We start from the raw sequence: 25,151 nt of genomic DNA, 5'->3' as shown, positions 1-25,151 counted from the left end.
AATTGAACTCTACTCCAGAAACTATATACATTCAGAAGGGCTAATGCTTCAAAGGATATCTTGCTTTAAAAAAAAGTTACAAAGTTAAAATCTTCTTTATTCTTCCCTGAAACATCTTATGGTCATTGTATGAACTCAAAATTAAATCCCTACACTTTAATCCTTCTAACGTTCAGTTTCTTAGGCAATAAAATGAACCCTTTTGTCTTAATTTTCTAACATGCTTCTATTTAAGGATTAAAACACTAACCTTTAACATTTGTTAAATGAAAAACACATGATACACTGGCAGAGGGCATCGTGACAGTTTCTTTGAATGCTTAAATTACCTATCGGAACCTAAAATATGGTGTCATCTACAACTGCTTTCCCTTCAGAGGGATCGTAAAACGAAGACAACCAAGACCGCTCTTACTCCTTCTCAAGTCCAGCGTCATGCCAGGGTCTCAACAGCAATGTCACTTCCGAGATCCAGGAGGTGAGAAAGTACCCTCGGAGGCCCTCTCGACACTGCACCCTTGTCTTCCATGAGCAGCACACCACGTCACCGAGCCCCAGCCATCTGACCTCCGATATGGATCTCAAATCTGTCCACCTTGCTCCAAATCCCTGCCACTATCAAGTTCAAGCAGCGATCATCTCTCGCCTGGACCACTGCAAATGGTCTCTCAACCCATCTTCCTGCTTCATTCTGCTTCGTCAGACCCAGGGACCTTCAGGACCTAGCGCTGGAGATGGCGTTTTTACAAGCCTATGTGGCCTGCACGATTGTTCCTCTGCTATGGACCTCCAGTAAAGGCCCAGTAAAGCCTGGAGTCCTGAACAAGAACCAGTGACCTCATGCTCTCACTCCTGCTGTATCTCTACCACCTCATCGTGTGTAACTCTCGCTTCTGTGCGTCTCACCACAGCTACACAGGGCTTCTCTCCCTTCCTGAATTTGCCAACAGCAGAACCTCTGCATACGCTTATCCCTCCTCCTCCCACTGTGTGTGGCTTCCTCACACCCACCATTCAGGCCAGTTCTGCACAGACGTACTGACGTCCTCGAGTTGAACCACATAAGGCATATGTGAGTTTACAGGCAGGTAACAGTGGCCTCTTGGCTTGACTACAGCTATTTCACTTGGGCTCTCTTACAGCGGAGGTGCTGTCAGTCCACCAGCATCTCACTGAGCTCTCACTCTCTCTTTGGTAGCAGAAACCCTAAGCTCCGAGGGGCTTAGGATTACCTAAGGATTAGGGGCCTGGATAACCTAGCTGGGTTAGCCAGCCATCTCCCTGCACCACTGTGACCTGGTGTGGCCAGGGCTTGTGTTCAGCTGATGGAACGTGAGCTTCAGGACTGCAGAGTGTACATCTTCTCGTCCTCTCCGCTCCCAGTGCGGCATATAGTTGGTGCCTCATCAGTATTTGAATGAGAGAATGAACAAATCAACAACCTGTCCAAGCGCACTTCATCCTAACTTCTCTAGTTGAGTGAACAGAGTGTCTGTGACGGGGCCCAGGATCCAGGGACCAGAATTCACTGAGAAGGCCACCAAGTTGTCATCCCGTCAGCAGGATCTGGGAACCCCTATCATGAGAGTGCTCACAACATCGTGTGCACAAAAAGTCTCTTGAATATGGAAAACTCAAGAACTTAAACACACACACAGAATTTTTCAATTATTTTAAAACCAAAATCAAGGTCTTTACATTAAATACATAAACACACACACACACAGAGAGGCAGCAAGAAGAAAGAGAAGGGAACTTTTAAGATGACACAGGAGGAGAAAAGGTATTAGGAGAAAGGCTAGCTAATTTAGACGGAAATGAAAAGCCATGAGAAAACCAAGGAAACTCATGAGCACTGAAAAAAATCACTAAAAGTAACAAATTATAAATCAACTTTCAAATGGCAAATGTACAGAGACATGGAGGGAGGGACAGAGCAGGGCTGGACTGATTCTCTGGTGCAGCCAAGAGAAACCAGTGAAGATCTTTTAAATGCCTGAAGCCCAGTTAATTAAGATTTTGCATTTTTAATTTTTGTTTTATTATGCTTTGGTACTGAAAGTTTATTAAAAAATATATACACTGAGAAAACAGTAGGAAAACACAGCAGGATCTGTTCATACTCACAGACCAAAAAAAAAAAAACCTTCGTAAACAGTCTCATCTCTGAAAATAACTATTGAGAAGAAAAGGGAGCCCCCGTGACAGCCGAAGTTGGGGCAGGAGCCCGGTGCCTGCCACCACGCCCTGCTTCTCCAGGGCCAGGAGACACACGGCAGCCCTCGAGCCACAGAGGAAGAGATTAAACCTGCTTCCAGGCTTCTCCCTGTCATTACTGTGGGAGTCAGACGGAAACACCCTTAGAGCGCGTTCTAGGAAGCAACTCTAAACAGGGACTTGAACAGCAACGTCCGCTCCAAAGGGCGGAAGAAACGCAACCTCGGTTCTCTCCCAGGACCGCTGACTGGGTGCCTACACTGCCCGCTGCCCGGGGCTGCGAGGAGGGGCGATGCCCCGGTGCCTGGTCCACTAGCTGGACAGGGGTGTCTCCTGGAGTCTACCCTATTAAACAAAACAACGTCCTCGAGATCACTCTAGAACCCAAGTCAAACTGTTATCTTTCTCATCTGGACACGTGAGAGGTCTGCTGGGGCTTCGGTCACTGCTAAACGCGAATAAGGATTACAGCAGAGCACTGGCGAACCTGGAACTAATCGAATATTCTCTGGGGCCTCTTTTTTTTCTTTATAACATATATTATGACAATTTAACATATTAAACCTTCATGTTAGATTAGAGGAAATATCCAGTGAATTAAACATATTTACTGACCTACTTGTACAGTTGGTTAAGAGTTAAATTTATTTATATACTTGCATTTAAACTGACTTTTAAAAATTCTCCAAGAAAGCCAATTCTTTCCCAAACATATTCCCAAATGAATTAACTCACTTGAATTTAGATGATCTAAAAATTTTAGTTAGAGTTTGGGTTTTTTTCCTTTAGTTTTTTAGGCTTGTAGTGATTTTTAGTTAATCGGAGCAATTTGTGTCTTTCCTGTTCACGTCATGGTAAAACCATTAACCTAGTCCTCGGTGTGATACTTGAAAGTCTCAGACGCACCACGCTTTGGAGGACTCTGTTTTATAATAAGGCCTTTTCAACGTTTTAATAATTAAATACGCTTCACACTGAATGTCACCATCCTGTAACACACTGGCCTACGTGAAGGGTGCAACAATGCTTCCGTGCAAACTGCGCTTTCTACACAACCTTGGAACAGAAAACGGAAAATCATTTTCCAATAGCATTACCCAGAACATGAAAATGAGTTTTTAAAACAGTGCTGACAATCCTAATTTAAGTGAAATAAGTCATAATGGTATTTCTTTAACAAGATTAGAATGGAGAGTGGGCTTCTACATCAACAAGAGGTACTCAGTACCCTGTATACCGCGTTCAAACTAGAGGGACCACGCGCTAGTGTTTGGGCCGTAAAGTCTGAGAACCAACTTGTAAGAAATAAAGCTCCAGCCACACCAGAAACAGTACAGTTCCGTGCCTTCACCCTCTCCTCTAGCACAGAGGTCAGTATTTTGACCTGCCTCAGACTATATTATTTTTCACAATCTAGTAAGTTGAAATTATTTAAAGACAGTTATGCCACACAGGTCAAAATTTGCTTTCCTAAGTAATGAATATTCTAATGCATGTGACTTTTTCAGATGTCAATTCTAAGCAGCTTTCTTCTATAAGAGTTAGTTTATAATTGTTTTAACTAAATATGCACATAAAGACAGATTTCCTATATCTCATTATAATTCGAATTAGCTTAATTTTCCCACAAGTGGGATATCCTATTCATTTTTGAAACAGTAACAATTCTCCTTACTTTTCAAATTCTTACTTTTCAAAAATGTTAAGGATGATAATTTAAATGAGTACTAATACTCTAGAAATATTTTAAATTATTATATAATCAAAACTAAATTTGTATAATGTATGTATTTGCAATGAAGGAGGTCTCAATGGTGCATTTTCTTAAATTAAAATGAACTCATTTGAGATTTCAAATGTTATATTTAATACAGACTGGCTTTTTCTGCCCCCACTTAAAAACATATCACAATAACAGTAACTGCAACTAATATTGTTACACAGCCATAAAATTTATTCTTTTATTTCAAAACACTCAAATGACATATGTTTGAAGGTACCTATATCTGGCACAGCCACTAAAAAAAACAAAATGACAATGTATTTGTAGACAAAAACTACAGAAGTATATTTTAATGGGTCGACTGCTTTTAAAAGTTATTCCATGTAATTATCAATATCGTTAAAATCACTCCCAATAAAATTTGTTTTTCTTCTTTTAATGATCCAAATCTATAGTGAAATGATGAAATCGAAAAACAAGTGTTCTTGTCAGAAGACAGGAAGAGGGTTTTTTTTCCCTTTCCCTTAAGGAAAACAAAGGGTTCCTGAAAGCTTTGGCCTGATTTATTCTTCCAATTTTAAATACCTTAAGAGCAGCGGAACTGCTACTGGCATGGTAGTATTTCTAACAGTCAATAAATCTAAAATATTATGTGTGAATATTGGAATGAAGCCATTAAGAAGATTACAGCATGCAACACAGCAGAGGGTCCACAGGAAAAAAGAACTAGTAATTCAGGACAACTGTGACCACTGACCTTTGAACAGCCAAGACCACTGGTCAAGCTGACACGATAATAAAGTGCATATGCATAGAAAGCCGTCCAGCCTCTAAGTATAAGTGTCTGGGTGAACGATTTTTAAAGGCCCCCGTTTGAATATCAGTTAATTTATTAAATTATCAAACAATACCAACAGTAATGTTCTTCAGGCTTCAAGCATATTTTATTAAGCCACAAAACAATTCAGGACTATCATTTGTGACTTGAACACATCTCACTCAAAACATTTACAACTAAAGGAAGTATGATGGGATACTTTATCATATTTCCCCACTGTAAGAAATACTCCTTCCTACTTTGGAAAACCGATGAAAAACCTAAATTTATTAGAGATGGATTAAACAACCACCTGAAATATTTTCAGAAAAGGATTTTAACTTTAGAACATCTCACACTTGCAGTAAATAGTCCTAGCTCCATCTGAGAACTATTTCAGGTTATTCATTCTTCAAATTTGTCTAAGTCTGCAGTCCTTAATTTCAGCCATACAGATACAATAGCTATATCTACATTGTCTTGCAGAGTTCCTTTTTATGAATATTCTTTACTATTTCGGTTATGTTTAATTAACTGTTGCTTATAACTAACCAGTGGGACGATCTCTTCTGTCATTGTACATGTTTAGGTTTTTACATTTTGTGAATATTGTTTAACTTCACATATTTAAATAAATGTTTAAATATCAAACTAATTCTACTAGGAAAGTAGCAGTTCTCAATTTGAACAGAATCACCTATCAAAAAATTACTATTAAAGACTGTTTTCCTCAAAGTAATGATCAGCTACAGCTAGAGCTGACTATAAACATTTTAATATAACACAAGAAAGCTGATTTCTTCTCTTTCTCTTTCTTATTCTTCCTCATTTAAAGGAAAAAAAATCCTCTCTTAGAGAATTAACTGTGGGGACTATATGCACTTAAGGAAAACACTCTTAAAAGCTGGGACTTTATTTTCATAATTATGTCCCTATCTAGTGAAGACTACTTTGATGGATTTCTAAATGAACAACTCTAATCCTTTCTAGCAGCTTCTGCAAAATTTTTATAATGAGGCAATCTAGTTATAATGAGCTAAAAAGATAATATAATTCTTCACTGGCCTAGGTTTGGATTTATTCATACATAGCACACATTTTACTACAGTGAGATAAAGTAGTTAATTTGCTTCAAGGTCAGCAAGTATTTTAGGTTATTTATGGGCATAAATAATCTGATTTTGACTTTAAAGTCACGTTTTTCCTATCAGCAGCCATAAAAGCAATCAAGGCAAGTATTATTGTATTTTTTGAGTTTGAAAAAAAAATAATTAAAAACTCAAACCTAATAATGATTTCAAAGTACTTGCAATATTACTGAAAATAATATTTTGAAGGTTATTTCCAAATTTTAATATAGCTGAATAAATGGATTTTTAAAAGGGAGTTACTTTAAATTAGAATTATGTTACATAGGTATTTTTAAATAGACATTAGAATATATACAGAAGCAGTACAATCTGCATTTGTACCCTGTTCTAAGTAATACAAAGGCCAAAAAAATGCATTTCTGAAAACCACTTAACACAAAATACAGAATATATCCTATTATAAGCTGCAGACACACACATGCACACACACACACACACACACACACACAAACCTCTGCAAGATCAAAGACCAAAAGAGAGCTGGCACTTAATTTATCAGCCTTTACAGACAAAAGACAGTTTTCGTCATTTCAAAAGGATCAGATGTCTTTTATGACAAACTGGGTTTGCAGTTTAATTTACAAATAGAATCCTAAGTAAGCAGTCTGTGCTCTGCCAGAGCAAATGACAGTGTAGGTTTTCATTCTTGCGGCCCTCAGCAGGAGAGAAAAGATTAAAAATAAAACTGAAATAATTTAGAGAAAACAAATAAATGTTTCAGAAAGTTGAGGGAGATCAAAGCCAGAATTTTCTGACCCCAACTGTACAAGCATTTCTTATTATATTGACCAGTGCCATCAGCTCATTAATTAAAAGGAAAAGCGCTGGCAGGTGGCAGGGAAGCAAAAGCCGATAATTGGCCCCCTTCTTCTTCTTGCCTTCAAAAACTCGCTCATTCTTCTGCAAGACATGCCACCAGGCAGACAGAAATGCCTACTTTGTAATATAATGATTAAGATGAGATGAAGAGACTTGTGCTTAAAGAAACTCTGCCTAATGAATGCATCGAGCTGTTTAATTACGATCCTGCTCTTACAATAAGGAATGTGATGCTCCATTCGACATCTCCTCGACTGCCAAAAGGTAAAAATATTAAATTGAGGCTCTACATTGCTTCCTCTCACACCACATGCACATAGGCAACCCTTTTATTTCAGACAGAAAAAGTGGGAAAGCAACTCCTGGTGATTCAAGGGTCCAGGAGAAAACACACACGTATGTTCACCACAAAACACCCTCCACACTTACCACATCGCTTGGAAGGCTGCTCAAGTCATTAAACGGTGATTCTAAAGTGTTTGTGTCAACATTTAACATAACCACATCCTCCAGTGATTTATTTTTCACTCTCTGTTTAAAAAACACAATTATAAACATACATCTTAGTATAGTTTCCTTCCAAAACTATCATGAGCTTAGACATGTAGAGAAAATTAATTTTAATGCATTGGCCTTAGAAAAAAAGGAAAATTCTACACTATGAAAGAATACAAACAATTTTGCCTTATGCGAAAGTCTATCTACAACCATTCAAAATAGTAAGAGTAAAAAGTACTTAAAATAGAATGTTTACTCACCTAAAAATATTAATTTAGTTAGGAGCAACTAAATGTGATCTAACTACCAAAGAGATATTACAACAAATACAAAATAGGCACACAGCTATAATAAACTGTAAATATTTATATTCTTTAAATTTTACCAATTGAATTTCAATCCTATGATACAGGAACTTGTAGCCAGTTCTAGAGCTATTTTTAGCATAAATCGTACTTCAGGGTTAACATAAAACAATAAATATGACTAAGTAGTAAATCAAGTTTTAAATTAGTAAATATTTCCTCTATTATCTCCGTATCAATTTGGTATAAGTTGATGATGACTTATAAGTGAAAGCTAAATAAGAAAAAATGACAGCAGTAATACAGAATTTGTTGTATTCTTTATCCAATGAAATTAATAAAAAGGATCAAATTTAACAGCCTATCAGATCAACTATGTGACTTGTCATATTTGTTTGAAAGCTTAGTCAAATGGCCAAATGATCCCAATGCATGCACAAATCTATTAAAGTTGTATCCTTAAAGAAACATTTATAATTTATTTTTCCTATCTAAACTAATATGTCTACTTAAATCATATAATTCTATTAGTCTTATTTAAATGATAGCAAATGTTATTCCCTAGTGAAAATAAGTAATATGTACATTAATGAAATATATCCATCAACTCAGAATTCCATAATTGCATAGTTCAACTAGCAATCAACCAATTAATCTCAGTGCAATAGTTTTAAAAGTGACATTCTAGAATAACAGCCATTTTTCAATTTAAACACCCTAAATATTAAATTGGCCAGGACAATCTTTTAAGTTAGCCACGACTGGAATTTCTGCGATCTATTTAGAATTTCAAATATCTGTGTACTGGGCAGAATGCTAAATTTGCTAGGAAAATGAAAGTCTAAAGTAGGGAGTTTTTATGAATTAAGAAAGCCATAATGTCTATGTGGGATATGGATTCTCAAGCGCACACATGATTCTGAAGCCCTGTCTTGTAAAAGACACTATAATTATTCTAAAGTAAGATTCAGAAGATGGCCATTTCTAACAAATTAACAGAGAATCACTTATAATAGTGATATCAGTGCCAAATATTTATGAACTCACTTCCCTTCCATGTGTATATGTATATGTAAAAGAGATTTACATATGTAAATATGTAGTTATCTACAAATCAACTATAGCATAACTATAAAAATAACCTATTCTATGAAGAAAAATATGTGTATATTAATGGCATTTATATGGAAAAAGTATACCTTAAATTTAATTTCCATCTTCAATTCTAAGTTGCCCTTTTAAACAGAAATAGTAAAGATAATCCAGAAACCTGATGCTTTTTTTCAGGGAATGAAGTGAGTTCATCTAAATAGATCCCAAAATGTTTGTAACATCACTAACACTTAACTCTGAATAAAGGAAATTAGTCTTGGTATGAAATGTATACTTTTTTCAAAGTTTCTCTTAGATTAAAAAAGTCTGATAATAGCTGAACATTAAAATTTGTTATAGGGAACAATCGGTAAGAATGGAAAATGTGTTCATTTCAATAAATCAATACACTGAGCCTCTCTAAAGTGAGAACAATTCTACAAGGGGGTGGAGATAGTATGCAATTTAAATGTTTTTTTTTTTTTTTAATTCAGATTAATGTATTTTCTCTTTTATTTCCCTCCAAACCTAGCTTTTGCTATTTTCTAAAGAAGAATAAAAGGTCAGATGGCCTGTGAAATGGCATCTCTTCCTCTGTCCCATACTTTTCTGTCTCACAAAATTCATGAACTTATTTTGGTGAGGAAAGAGTAAGAAAGTGTGGAAAGAGAATGTGCTTTTTATCCCTCAAAAATAAAAAGATACTATCAGGACACGGGCTGAAAGTCTTCTTGAGGACAACACAGGATGCTGAGCCACCCAGTCTGCTGGCGTCCCCCGCCCGTCGCCCTCATCCCAGGTGAGGCCAGCACACACCTGCACACAGACGCCAGGAGGGACATGGCGGCGGCCAGCAAACGATGCTGTGAAACTGGGTCGACACTTTGTCTAGAATCATTCAGTGACGTAAGCCCTGCACTGGGAGCTTCTGCGGACTTACTCCTAATCACTAATAGGCCTTAATCTGCCTGGACTTTATCCCTAAAGTCTAGTTTTCAGGGGGAACAAAATGCGCCTAACCATTCATTTCAGAAGCAAACTTAAACATTTTAAAAAGAGATTCCTAGCCAGGTTTTACTTATAACCACATAAAAATAATTTTTAAAAGGTTTAGAAAGTCATTTAGTTCCTATCTTTGAACAATTAGGTTTAAAAGTCTTTGTAAAACTGATAAAAAGTGTTGAAACCTTCTTGATGGAGAGGGAAGAGGATATTTCAACACTTCCCCAAGAAAAAAAAATCAGTCGTATTTGCAGCCAAACAAAATGCGAAAAATTAGCCAGTCCTATTTCACGTGTAAAATGTGTGAATATATTTGTATTTTAATTGTAATTCCACTTAAATAAAATTTAAAAAGCACTAAAGATTAGAATTTTAGCTAAAAATAAACCTGCCTAATAATGCCATATAAGAATGGAATTCTGATACAGGATGTGTGTCTCCCGGTAAAAGACTAAGAAGAAAGTTACTCAATGGTACCCAATTGGTTTGAAGACATTCCCGAAGTTCCTGGTATAGTTTCTCATTCACTATTCAGCCAAATAAACCAAATAAAGCCAAATAAAGACAGCTTAATAAGTTCAGAGTATAAAAGGAGCAGAGATTCCAGCTGATCTAATCGTGGCTTCATGCAGTCTCACTTCATGATAAGAGCCATTTGAAAGGTAGAAAGGACTGCTTGTCCAAGACAATAAGGAGTAAAAAATTCTTAAATTTGTTTCTTTAAAAAGGTAATGATTTTCTCAACGGGTGTCCAATAAACGTGATAAATTTTATGGAATAGTTAAAGCATGTACTACCTGCTGCAGTATTCTGGAAAAGCTTTTTTGTTTTAAAAGTTGATATAGAATCATTATGCAAAATAATAAAACAGGTACAACCACTTCAAATATTTTTCATTTGCATAAATAAATGTATTATAAAAATGATGTGTTCTGTTAGGTATGTTAAATAGATATGTGCACTAACATCAAAATCAAATTCGATGACTTTAAAAAAAAAAAATCATGCCAACCAACCATGGTTAAATTTTTGCAAGAAATCAAACTACATGAATAAAATGCCGGTCATATATTCTACACTCTACTAGCAGATTAAATACCTACTTATTTATGTTTTATCTTAAACAATTTGTTTTCACTACAAGTACCTTGGCCTTTAAGAAGTTTTCTAAAAATAAACAACATACAGAGTTATCACGCTTTGCGATCCAGGCTTCAAAATTAAAAAGAAACTAAACCCACTATAGTTCATTAAGACGTATTCTTTATTAATGGTTAAAGCATACTCTCTCCACAAAAGATGCTCAGGAGTTTTAAAAATAATCCCCAGGATCTTCCTTGATCAGCAAAGTGAGGATTGATACAGCGATGATGACTAATCATTAAACCAAATCTAACTCACTAAGTTTGCTTATCAGAAACTGGGTTAAAGTACAATATGGACAACCAGCCAAAGAAATTTATTGAACAAATCAGCTGGCATAATGATGCCAGGCAACTAACCCAAGACTTTTGTTTACTTTTTAGAAACTAATCTTATAAGATGTCCTCTCTGGAAATCTCACTGATTTCAAGTCTGAGGTGTTTAAAGGTCAAGGTTTTCCATTACAGTGATAACAAATGACAAAAGTCACTCTGAAATGACAGTTAAAAAAACCCCCACATTTTTAAGTCCCAACAGGACTGAAAATTAAAATTTTTGAAAAGCTATATTCTAATTTAAAAGTTCATAATTAGTGTATTAAAACACATTTTGATAAAATTTTGATATAATGGATTATAGTGAAGTTCGCAAAATAAAAATTTGCCCTTTATGATTCATAATTACAAACATTTTTGCTTTAAAAATATAGAAATATATCTTCTGAAAGAGAAATAGATATAAAAGATCTCAAGCATCATCAAGATGGTTTAAAGACTAAGTTTTTAGTATTTAAAACTTAACACATGACTGCAACCAAACAGAAGCTACTTTCAGGGGTCTCAGGCCACTGAAAATAGCCACTGTGCATACTGATTAAATACGATTATTTCAATATCACCGTTTGGAAAACGATCACATACGTATACTCTAAATATGCAGCTAGTTACTTCCTTGTACTATTCAACTGATATTCTCTCAAAACACAACTGTTTTAACTATTACTTTTACGAATTAATTTATCTCATGTCTAAAAGATACTCACCTCTAGGAGGCTGGAGTGTATTCCAATCAGGTACGGCATGGGGGCACTAAATTAAAAATACACACGTATATATTCACAGAGTTCATTAAAACTGAAACAGTGATACAGTAATTCAGAATGCTTTAAAAAATACATTGATAAATGGGGGGTTCTAACATAGCACATGATAGATTGTTAAAATTATTCCATTCAGAAAACTCAAATTTAATCTGAGACCACTAATATATTCCAATTAAGGTTGATGTATATAAAATCACAGAATTATAATTAAATGAAGAGTTAATAATGTTTAAAAAACCTTGTTTTATGTAAGGAGAATATTAGGGTCTCCCATTGTCTAAGATGAATCTTTTCCATATACTTCCTATCAAATATATCTCGAAGAATCATCAAATTTATTCACACGTATTTGTATATTTTTTTATTTAATTAGATTCTTACATGATTTTATTAATATATATTTATGGTTTCACACATACACCAAAATTTTTGAGTCAGTCAGTCATAAAGTGTTTACTGAGACCTACTGTGTGCCAGGTACAGTTTGGGAACCGAAGATGCAAAGATAAATAATCGCCGCCACCGCCACTCTCACTATCCTACTTCTCTGCTATCTTTCTACTCACGTCCTGTGCCTTTTATTTAAACTCCATACATTCTTCTGTATCCCACTTTCAACTGTCATATAAAATTATATTTAGTAATAATATTAAATGAATATAATTTATTTAACCTATAATGATACTAAAGTTATCATTTTAATAAATTTTTTAATTGCTCTAATAAGTTTCAGAGTGATGTTAATTACTTCAACGCAGTATCTGGAGCAGACCCAGGTACCACCACCTGGCACGGGGTGAGGGCACAGTAAACAGAAGAGACAGAGCACGCTCCCTCGTGGGGCTGATATTCTAGCAGAGAATACAGACATTAAATGATGCTCATAATACACAAAGTCAAGACTTACTGGTAATTTCAGAAATATTTCTCATGAAATACAGCGAGGAAATTATTCAACTCGACATTTCAAAATGAACTTATTATTTAGCAAGGAAACATGAAAACGAACAAGTGCCTACAAATGTGACAGAAGATACGCAAGCTAGTAGCTGTTTTAAAATAAAACATTTGGGCATTTCTTTTATATACATCTCTGTGTGATACTTAATGCAAACCTTTTCTGTTAATGGAAACAGATAATATTCTTTTTCTAAGGATCTGCATAATTTTCCAAACATTCCTGTCATTATTAGAACTGAGCTGGCCAAAGTCTGGCATGTCCACTTTGCTACTGAGAACTAGACAAAACTGGCCCCTTGGCAGATCCAGTTTTCAAAGCAACCTCAAGCAGTTCCTAATCTGTTTATGAATGGCTTCCCACTAACATCCACACATCCAGAATTCACAAAAAGTAAGAGCGGTTCAAACTCTTATTTAACTCCTCATTAGTCTGGTCATATCGTCCTAGATTTTAATTCCCAGTTGTCTTTGTCTTCTGTAGCTTTGTTCCTTCTCTTTTTTTTTTTTTTAAACTTCTATGCAATGGGCCATCTGGAATTGATCTGATATTCTGGATATTCCATTTGACTGAAAGTCGAGAACTGTTTATAGGCCTTGATATCCTGAAGATCTAACAGATTTTCTGCCTTCAAAAGGAGAGAGAAGGAATAAATGTGGACTGTTGCACTTTTGTTTAAATAAAAGTAGGCTAGTTGGTTCCCCATCCAAGTTCTCACCACTGGGATTCCTTCTGGGACTCCACAGAAGACAGAAAATGTGTGCCTCTAACTACTCTGGGCTCCTACGACCGGGTTCAGGCAACTTTCACAAAATAGTACAAATTAAAGTTACTGCACAATTTTCCAATTCACCCCAGGTTAGGAAACCTGACCACAAGTTTCATAATATAGGAAGACCATGGAATCTCAGATCTCAAAGCACATTTTAATATAATAAATGTTCATCAAACTATTTAAGCCTTCTAAAAATAATTATTATATCTATGTTACTTATGTTGAGGGGCAGGATACATCAGATTTTAAAAAATCAGTGACAAAAGTAATAGCTAACCAACTGAAGTCCTATCAAATATACCTTAGATAATACTTTTAAAGCTTCATGAAAGCTAATTACCTCTCGAAGCATAAACAATAAACTTACAGAAACTGTTAGGTCAGAATAAAAATCCAATACAGAATTCTACCCATAAAGTAACAGAAACTTTTTTCTATGGGATCACTGGGTATCTCTATGTAGTTTTATCTAACTTCCGAAAAATCCAAAATACACACGTGTTGGACTGCAAACATTATTAATCTAGAGCACACCTTCCTAAAATAATTATGATGTTTTTCAGAATACACACTAAACTCAATAGTTATTTCATCCTCATGAAACTGGACTTGCCTACATCCTAATATTAAGTCAGCCAAATCTCATGAAAGGTAATTTTGCTACCCTAGCTGAAATCTCCTAATTAGATTAAGGCATTAATAAGTCAGGGAAAGATCCTTGGCAACACAGATGTTTTATCATCTATGTGTAAAACTATCCTAGATTTTTCTGTCAATGGAATTATTTTGCAAAGACAGGATACAGAAGGCTCTATTATGACTGCAGCCTCTTTTTGGTAGCAATTAATCTTTACTGAAAAATAAAAAATAATTACTTTGTAGTAGCTTTTTTCTTTTTTAGGTTTTTCTTATGGAGGCCACCCATGGGGTAGACTGTAACAGCAGTACTCTATTAATCTAGGGTAGTCTAAACAAAATAATTTTCCATTAAAAAAAAAAACTATTCTCTTAGAAGCTAAATCTGTTCTTTTCAAAAAAAAAAAAAAGAAGAAGAATCAGATAGACAGAGAACATAAAAACAATGACTCGACCATTATCACCCAAATGAGCAATCACACTGGCACTGGCCTCAGCGCCCCGGGGGCGTTTCAGGGCTCAGAAGGTTAGGGCCATGTGGTAACGTCACTCTAGGCCTCCTACATTAAAGCACTCTTTTCGTGTTCTGTTCTGTGTATCAACACCTACCACGGAAATGTCTAGGTCTACAATAGAGTAACTGTTAAGTAAAAGCACAATGTTATACCAATCTCTAGGATTTAATCATGCTGAATAACTGAACTTTATACCTGTTACACAGAAACTCCCCATTTCCCCGATACTGGTAGAGGAAGGGGAAAACACAGATGGTGTCGTTTCCTACCCTAGCAGACGGTGGGCACTTCTCCTGGGTGCTCCGATCGGGGTTCTTTTACGAGCCTCGGACATAAACCCTATGGCATCACGGTATTCCTCTGGGCTCCCCATATGCACTTGTGCACGAACGTGGGAAGTTCTTCCTGTCTGGGGACCCCAGGGGATGGAAACTGAGTCCTATTCATTATGTCACATACTCACAGCTTGGCGAACGCACATTTACTAAATGTCAGGTCCACAAAGGGATGGATTCATGAAGGATGAGCCGACCAGTTAGCAAGCCTCCGTCAGCCGACCAAGATGCGCTATTCACCCACGGTCACAAGATGGCATTGCGGCCCTCCGAGTCTAGCCCATACCAGAGACACACCTCCAAGGGCCAGGACTGCCTCGGGACTGGGCAAGTCCAACCACCTTCAAGAGATGGCGAATACACAACTAGCCCGTCACATCTTCCTAGTGCCATTTTTGGAGTGGGATACAAAAATTTCTTTACTCAAAAAATATGAGATTGAAGGCATGATCTCAAATTTTTCTGCCTTTTGCACACACATCATTATGACGCTAAGATCAGTGGCAAAGATGCAGAAAAAAGAAAACCATTTTCTTAGTTCAGTCTGTGGGATTTTCTGACAAGGAAAGAGAGCTGGAGTCTTAGACAGCTATTTTGGAAAAAGAATGTAGATTACACTGCCCGCTTCCTATGTTAGAAGTGGAGCCCATCACGGTGACCTTAAGGTTTAGGAACTCTCAGATAACTTTTTGCTTCATTACCATGGCTCTGCTCTCTGGACCAGGGAAGTGCCTAGCACGCAGGCTATTAGAACCTGTCCTAAAGGGGCTATTTCAGAGGTCAGAAATGACTAAGACTTAGATACGAAACAAGCTTCCTTCATTTCAGGGGAAGCAGCCGAAAAAGAAGAACATGTGGGCAGAGTTGGAAAGTATCAGTAAGACATCTCTGGAGAGAGTTAGTGGTCATTTCTAAACACAGCATTTCAGGACGTCTTAAACGTGTCATCATTACAGAGAATGGAACTTAAAGGGATGTTACCTCCTAAGATTTCAGAACATTTTCTACAGAAAAATTAAAATAGCACTAATATTATGTATGACAAAATGTAATTTTAAACCTCACAATTAGAAGTGTTAGTTCTTGAACCACTGAGTTCAGTTCAGTCGCTTAGTCGTGTCCGACTCTTTGCAACCCCATGAACCGCAGCACGCCAGGCATTCCTGTCCATCACCAACTCCCGGAGTGTACCCAAACCCATGTCCACTGAGTCGGTAATTGATGCCATCCAACCATCTCATCCTCTGTCGGCCCCTTCTCCTCCTGCCCCCAATCCCTCCCAGCATCAGGGTCTTTTCAAATGAGTCAGCTCTTCACATCAGGTGGCCAAAATATTGGAGTTTCAGCTTCAACATCAGTCCTTCCAATGAACACCCAGGACTGATCTCCTTTAGGATGCACTGGTTGGATCCCCTTGCAGTCCAAGGGATTCTCCATTGGCACAGATTTTTTAAAATCATGTAGCAATGCATTTTCTAATACTTTTGTCAAAATTATTGAAAATAAGTAAGTTTTAATTGCTGAATACTATGTGCAAAGATCTACTGCACATGTTGATGTGAAAGAATCGTGGTTCCTGCCTTCGAGGATGCTGGTCTAGTCTAAGTATTCTGGTGAGAGAAGAAGACTCTAAAGTGAATACAAAGACAGCTATTTCTAGAGCCAGCTGTACTCTCAGACATGTGTCTGGTGCTTTGCAGTATAATTAAACCACATACCTACAGTTTCCTTCCAAACTGTTTCTGCCTCCCAGCACCCAAAGGGCAGGATGGCAGTGGGAAGTCACTGGAAACTTACTTCATGGCATTATCAATACTAGTAACATTACCATGCTGGGGAAGCCCACAGTAGGTGGGTTTAATTGATATGTGGTAAAATATATGTACTGTCATTAAAATCACTTGTTTGGAAGAGGCCTGGTCATAAAAACTTGACAGAAAACTTCACTGTATGAACTTAGATAATTTCAACCCTGAAACATGTCAAGTTGATGTGCTTTTCCATGAAATCAGAAAATAAAATAACTACTTCATTTCTAAAAAAGCTTTTTTTTTTAAATTAACATTGGTTGTGATAAAAACAAATCTATTATGGTCAAAATCATTTCCTTTCTGTGTGTGTGTGCGCACATACATGGATGTTGTTGTTTTAGTCACTCAGTCGTGTCCGACTCTTTTGCAACCCCATGGACGATATAGCCCAGCAGGTTCCTCTGTCCATGGGATTTCCCAGGCAAGAATACTGCAGTGGGTTGCCATTTCCTTCTCTAGGGATCTTCCCGACACAGGGATCAAACCTGCATCTCTTGGTTGGCAGGCAGATTCTTTACCATCTGAGCCACCAGGGAAGCCATGTGCACGTGGATGGTTCAGAGTAAAAAACTTTATCTGACTTCTTAAGAACTGAGCTCTGCCTGCAGAAGATGATCGCCCTAAGTCCTGAGGAAGACCACAGGGCTGCTGCGTGAGGGGCTAATTCTCCGTCAGCCTCCACGGAATAGGACGGGGGCAGTTCTGAAGGCCCAGCGGAATTCAGACTGTGAGATCACCAGCAGGTGTTTCTGATGCCAACAAGTGTTTCAGAATTACTTCCACACATGTCAACACTGCTTTTCACAGTGGCTCAAGGCTGAGGCTTTGACTTCACCACCAGGAACTCAGGGAAACCCTGCATTCGAGGCAAGCCCTCTGCGGGTATCTGTACCAGGCGTGCTACTGGGGGAAGTGTGTGTGGGAAAGCGTGCCTTGGGGTGGAGGGGATGGACATGTGCCCCTACAGAGACAGCCTGGATTCTGAAAGACTCTGCAGACAAATTCTAACTCCTGGGACACAGGCTCTCTGACTGATACTACAACTTCTGCAAAACGTTCCTAACCACAGCTGTTAAGACTGGGTCAGCTTCTATCTGTGCATTTAATTATCTCAATGACCACAGAACAAACTCAAGGAAATCTAAAGAACTTCATGTTTGCCAAGAATAGATTCTTGCTACCTTTGGAAAGAACCACCCTGTCCTTCATAAAACCACCTTTTAATACTTACTGCTGATCTCCATGTCGGATTTGAGAGGTCTCATTCATACACAGACACACGAGTAAGCCCTCCAAGCTTACTTAATCTGCAGATGAGGCGGCGTCTCCCAGTCCTCAAGTCTGGGCCCACGGGAGCCGGCAGAGCCAACTTACCAGCAGTAGTCCAGCAGGTGCGGGGGGAGCACCGGGATGTATATGTGTTGCCAGTACATCGGGTACAGCAGGGCGACCGAGCCGTGCAGACAGGCAGTTAACTAGAAAGTGTAAAAGGAAAACAACAGTGAGTGGCCGCTGACCCTCCACACGGAGAGACACGCTCAAGTTATCAAAGATGGACCATGCTCATAAAGCCATGTATGATCTTGAATCGTATTATTTTGATCAATTCTGCTTGTAAAAAAAAAAAGTCTCATGTTTCAGAAGCCGTCCTGAAAAATGCATAAACAGCAAAGTAGCTTCTTGGGCATCTTACACGGACGGTTATAGCTTCGTAACATAGACTGTTTGGGGTCAAAACTAAGAACCTAAGTAAACCTGAAACATCAGGCCAGCGTCTTAGCAGGAACTGCGGGAAATTACGGCGTGTGCTGCCGGTGCCCAGCTCCCTGGGATGAATGCCCCGTGATGCGGTCTGGGGGGAGGCGAGGCTGGGGGCTCCGCAGGGATATCATTAGGGCAAATTGCCAAAGAATGAAACGTGAGCCAGGCGGGGGAGCCTGGAAGCTGCGGCAGCGCCGGGGGACCTGGCGTTCGACAGTTGGAGCCGCCGCGACGTGTGAACCGCGGGTGATGGTATCAGGAGACGCTGCTCGCTGACACGGAGAATGTCACCATTGACCAGCGCGCTGCCCGAGCTCGACAGCTGTACCACAGGAAGCCAAGGACATCATAATTTCATATTTAAACTGCTCCTTTCAGATTAACATCGTGCTTCCTAGCTTTATACCACAACAGCTGCAAATACACTGATGCTATTTTAAAGGTAATTGCCATTTTAATTGTTTTGTTTTGGCAAGCAGTTAATTAAATATTTTTTTAATGCTTAACAAAGGGATATTGCTCCCCCCCGCGTCCCGCCCACTGACCCTCATCAGAATTCTTTCCCTGTGACTTCGTTTACATTTTAAATTATATTTGTCTAAGTCTTGAGACCTTTTTTTTTTTTTAGCATTTAAAGCAATATTTAAATCAGCATTCTTCCTCATTTTAAAGTTTTACTATAGTCTGCATTTTCAAGACACTGAATGAATAAAAGTTTTCATTCGACTTGAAAAATGGAATTCAAAAATAAAACTATCTGAAAATGCACCACAAAATTTCTATAAGCCATTATTTGTTTTATCATACAAAGAAATTAAAGTTCATACAGTAGTCAAATTGAAGGGATAAATGTAAACAAAGCAATTCAATCTTAGTAGCAACATTTGTCTATATTTAAGTGCAAAATAGTTCCACTAAATTTTTTAAAAGTCAGTTGCAATAATCTAATCTGAACCAAAAACATAAAAATCTTGATTAAAAATATAGTCATCTTCATCATATGTATTATATTTTTTCTGGTTAAGATTTTGAATTAATTTTTATATAGCAAAAAATGTATTTGTTCCATTTGGAATGTTATCATCACAGGGTTTTAGTACTTTGCATTTACAAGTTTTAATAATTTAAAATATTCCTTCTATAAATATTATTTTTAAAATTTCTTAATTAGCCCACACAATATACCACTAGGAGGCATTCAGCTGCTTCTCTTTAACAATTTCAGACCACACTGACTTCTCTTATATATCTGAACCAGAGGGAAATGAAAATGGGGTTGATCTCAGTGATGTCAATTCTTAGCTTGCTTGTGCTCCCTGGCTGTGAATGAGGCAACTTTAAAAGCTTCAGTGTCACCTGATGGACTAAAAGCACTCACAGAGCTGTGAAAGGCACTTAATTTACTCGATTTCTACATCTGCAGAGAGATGGCTTTTTAAAACAGCTCATTGAAAACTGTTTTTAAAAGGAAAGTATTTTTTCATTGTTGAGAAAATAATTAACTGTGTAACAGGAGGGAAAATGCATTCTCAAAATGAGGAATTATAACAACATTAAGCTAATTTCCTGGGCACACCAGAGCCCAAACCACTGTATTAAATACTACAGACTTTCCCCCTACGCCCTTGATGGTCCTCCCTAAGGGAAGTCATGAATTGCTCGCTAATAACACACAGTATCATCTGATGAATCTGACTGGTTTCTTAAAGGACGATTTCTGCAACAAGAAACAAAGTCACAAACTTTCTGCCAAGGCCAACATTTGGTAGAGGGTCACATCAGCTAATCGAGACCCTCCAGGAAAGAAGGAAGCTCTGCAGAATTGGGCAACCTCCCAGATGCAAGGGATTGGCCACAGGGAGAGTTAAAAATACTGCCCCCCCACCAATCCACAGGTTCTGGCTTAAGCAACCAGGATGAATTATTTAAAGAAATGCAACAAAAGTGTCAGGTTCAGGTGGAACTTTGAGGAATTTGCTCTTGCAAATACTGACTCTGTTAACAAGGAGACATCAAAGTGGAGATTTCCAAAGAAGGCAGAAATGTATCAGAAGATCATCCATGTCCACCCAGCACCTTGTAACAACTATGTGACTTAAGAAAGCAGAGAATATCTGATCACAGCACATGCTTGTGGGTGAGGCAGTAAGTAAAAAAAAAAAAAAAAAAAACAAGAAAAAATAAATTTACTAGGAAATTAAGAAGTTATATTGTACAAGGTAATAACAATGAACTATATCACAGACGAGTCAGGGCACTGCCGCTGAGGCTGTGTAACTGGCACACCCACAACACAGACACACACACACACACACACCCACAAACAGAACCAGACCCTGGTTTCCTCATCTTTAAGAAATACATGCTATATGATCTGTAAACACGGTCTCAGAGAGATCTAACTTCTTTAATCTTAGGTCAGATCAATCCTAACACTTTATATCTTTAGAAATGGTTAAGAATTGTTTTTTTCCATAAAGATGGTTAACAGAACACTTTACCTAGACAATAATTCAGACCCACCTTCAAAATCTATCTAAAGATAATCTCAGAAAGATTTAATGCACAGTAGGTAACTGTGAAATTGGAAATATTATAATAACTTAGTCACTTAATTCAACAAAGTTTTTGAGTCCCTGCCATGTTCCATCATAAATTTCTACTAAGCAACAGAAACAGACTTCATTTTCTTGGGCTCCAAAATCAGTGCAGACGGTGACTGCAGCCATGAGATTAAAAGATTCTTGCTCCTTGGAAGAAAAGCTGTGACAAACCTAGACAGCATATTAAAAAGCAGAGACATCACTTTGCCAACAAGGGTCCGTCTAGTCAAAGCTATGGTTTTTCCAGTAGTCATGTATGGATGTGAGAGTTGGGGCCATAAAGAAGGCTGAGCACTGAAGAATTGATGTCTTCAAACTGTGGTGCTGGAGAAGACTCTTTGAGAGTCCCTTGGACTGCAAGAAGATCCAACCAGTCCATCCTAAAGGAAATCAACCCTGAATATTCATTGGAAGGACTGATGCTGAAGCTGAAGCTCCAATACTCTGGCCACCTGATACCAAGAGCCGACTCACTGGAAAAGACCCTGATGCTGGGAAAGATCGAAGGTGGGAGAAGAAGCGGACAACAGAGGATGAGATGGTTGGATGGCATCACTGACTCAGTGGACATGAGTTTGAGCAAGCTATGGGAGTTGGCGAAGGACAGGGAGCCTGGGGTGCTGCAGTCCATGGGGTCACAAAGAGGTGGACGCGACTGAGTGACTCAACAGCAAAAACAAAGGGGCAGGGATGCAGAACAAGCCCGTGTCCATGACGCACTTGCATCAGAGCAGAGAGCAAACGGTAAACCAAGCCCGTGTCCATGGCGCTCTCGCATCAGAGCAGAGAACAAACAGTAAACAAGTAAGACATATATTCATGTCTGAGCTGGAGGTAAATTCTGCATAGAAACCTAAAGCAGGGGAAGGGGGAGAGAGTGACAGAAGGGCCATCCTACACAGGAGGTGGGGTACAAACTCTGACACAGCCACACGGGCACCGAGACCCGACTGAACCCTGGGATCCAAGGAGGGTGCGCTCGGGGAGAGGGGCATCCAGGAGTCCTGGGGCAGGGCAGGCTCGGCACCCTCACCAAGTAGTGGGGGGCTGAGCTGATAGGATCAAAAGGCGGAGCAGCAGGGGATAAGGTCAGAGAGGAAGCAGGTCGGAACTGAGGAGACTCCCGGGACCTGGTGAAGACACTAGGTTTCATTCTAGATGAGATCTGTCTGCACCCCTGAACACAGTGCTGACTGTCACAGCAAATCAATTCCCTAGAACATTTCCAGAACTTCGCAGACGGAGGAAAGCAAACGATGTGCTGTAGAGGTTTGCTTTGGAGAATGAAGGCCTGTGAAGAAATGAGATCAAATGATGCAGAGTCTATAAATAAACACCGAACCATAAGGTCCACCTGAAACAAGCAAAATATTATAAATCAACTACAAGGCAATTTAAAAAAAAGAAACGAGATCAATAAATAAGCCAAGTAAGAAGGAGGATCTTCTTAATTTTTAGGTTTTACTCTAAGCTTAAAGGGAAAAGATAATCACATTATTTTGATTAGACTTACCTAAGATTCTAGGTAGTTATAGGTTTATAATCAGGTTAGACCCCCCACAGCGCTCTTTTGACATTTGTCAGCTGTTTCTCTACCACCACGGTTCTTCATGAAACCAGGGGATGGGGGGAGAAGAAGATTCAGTGTTTGGGTCAGAAGATATCACTGACATCACATTCTTGAGACTGAAGGAATACACTGCTGTCACTGAGCAAAAAGGAAAGGTACCAAATAAAGAGAAAAAGCTATCAAATAAAGGTTTAAGGAAAAAAAAATCCTATCATCTTTGTTAAATGGCATAGGAATATATAAATCCACATATAATTTCACCAAACATACTCAATATGCCAAACTGATATAGTCCCAACATACTAACACACACACAAAACTCACAGGGATATTTATTTCCTATAGAGTACAACTGTGAAATAAGTATGTATGGAAGCCACGTGAGAGACACAAGACCTGGGGCCTGTGAAATCAGAGAAATCTGACAACAAAGGTTGCTCACAGTGAACTGAGTCACAGTATAAAGGAAACTGGACCCTCCCTTTGTGGCCACAAGTCTAAGGGCAACGCTGTCACCGTTAACAGTGAGGAGTACGTGTTTACGTGATGCAAGCTGGCTCTGCTGCTGCTGTAAGTCGCTTCAGTCGTGTCCGACTCTGCGCGACCCCATAGACAGCAGCCCACCAGGCTCCCCTGTCCCTGGGATTCTCCAGGCAAGAACACTGGAGTGGGTTGCCATTTCCTTCTCCAATGCATGCAAGTGAAAGTGAAAGTGAAGTCGCTCAGTCGTGTCCGACTCTTAGCAACCCCATGGACTGCAGCCCACCAGGCTCCTCCATCCATGGGATTTTCCAGGCCAGAGTACTGGAGTTGGGTGCCGTTGCCTTCTCCAAAGCTGGCTCTGGGCCCGGCATATTCTCAGCACTTGACACACTCAGGTTTAATCCTACAACAACATTATGAAATAGGTACGATTATCATCATGCCCACTTTACAGACCAGGACTCCGCAGCAAAGTTACACCACTGGCCTGCGGTTACACAACTAGCACTGCTGGTAAAGGACCCGCCTGCAATGCAGGAGACCCCGGGTTGATTCCTGGGTCGGGAAGACCTGCTAGAGAAGGGACAGCCTACCCACTCCAGTATTCTTGGGCTTCCGTTGTGGCTCAGCTGGTAAAGAATCTGCCTGCAATGCAGGAGACTTGGCTTTGAACCTTGGGTTGGGAAGATCCCTTGGAGAAGGAAACAGCTACCCACTCCAGTGTTCTGGCCTGGAGAATTAGATGGACTGTATAGTCCATGAGGTCACAAAGAGTCAGACAGGACTGAGCAACTTTCACTTTCACGTCACTTCACACAACTAGCAAGTGGCAAAGCCAGGGTACCAATGCCGGCAGGCTCCAGAATACAATAACCGTTATTCTAAGCTGGCTTTTGATATACAAAGATTCAGAATCCCCATCATTATAAGGCTTTGAATAATAAATACTGGCTGAAAACATTTTATACTAATTATATAGCAGAGAAGGAGTCTTTGAACAGACAAACAAGAACAGCTGACCTTTAAATGAAAAATTCAACATCTATGATAGAGGTGCAATGTAAAAAACTTTCCCCAGGCATCAGAGTCTGCAGGAAACCCAACAGAGCAGTCTCTCCAAAATGTCACAGAGGGAGCTGATGAAAATTCTACGAGTCATCACCTCGATCTGCAAGTATACTTAGTTGGAAGTGAAACCCAAGTTCCTTCCCTTTGTGATATGAAATCTCACTTTGCTCTGAAAGTTAAACTAGATATTTATTAGAGGAAATCAGCCCCCTGATACAACTAGGCCATGTTTTAAGTGATTCGGTAAACATACATTTTGAGGAGGGAAAAAAACACATTACCAGATTTCCAAGGAGACGACAGGAAGACGGTCCATTGAGTGTGATGACCGCAACAGAAAACAGCACGATCCTAATTCACACACTTTACAAGTAAAGGTCTCATCCTGACCCGTTGCTGCTCCTGTTACTCGGGGCTCTGTGTCTCTTAGCCAGAGTCTTTTTTTTTTTTTTTTATAAAAGTCCCTCTGCCTGCAACTAAAGTTCTATAAGAATTATTGAGGGACATATTTATGTTCCCTAGGAATTTATTTATGCATAAAATGCAAGAAATATTGATTAGAGACTTCATTTGATTTTTAAGTGAATCAATATTTAACTCAGAAACCTAAGCGCTATAAACAGTTATGGGTGCACAGAATAAACTGCTGCAGCGATAAATTCCTCATGGAATGAAAAAAATTTTAGTGGAAAGCATAAAGAGACCATCTGTTTAAACGCATTTAATTTACATTCACATTTAAAAGTTTAGGCCAAGAAAGGTAGCAG

The 25,151-nt window shown here is 38.7% G+C and overlaps 1 protein-coding gene across 6 annotated transcripts in view; it reads right to left on the bottom strand.

Annotated features, from left to right (window-relative positions):
- Window positions 1-25,151, bottom strand: part of DENND1B (DENN domain containing 1B) — a 269,708-nt gene that overhangs the window by 87,988 nt on the left and 156,569 nt on the right. For all 6 annotated transcript variants that reach the window (XM_070384685.1, XM_070384689.1, XM_070384690.1 and 3 more), the window contains 3 exons: window positions 18,274-18,374; window positions 11,810-11,855; window positions 7,157-7,258 (listed from right to left, as the gene is read on the bottom strand). In XM_070384685.1, coding sequence (XP_070240786.1) covers window positions 7,157-7,258; window positions 11,810-11,855; window positions 18,274-18,374 — 249 coding nt within the window. The remainder of the gene's footprint in view (window positions 1-7,156; window positions 7,259-11,809; window positions 11,856-18,273; window positions 18,375-25,151) is intronic.

The sequence above is a fragment of the Bos mutus genome, chromosome 16 (genome assembly GCF_027580195.1).
Source record: "Bos mutus isolate GX-2022 chromosome 16, NWIPB_WYAK_1.1, whole genome shotgun sequence".
Lineage (NCBI taxonomy): Eukaryota > Metazoa > Chordata > Mammalia > Artiodactyla > Bovidae > Bos > Bos mutus.
The sequence above is the reverse complement of the archived record's forward strand: the minus strand, read 5'-3'. Positions and strand labels throughout refer to the sequence as shown.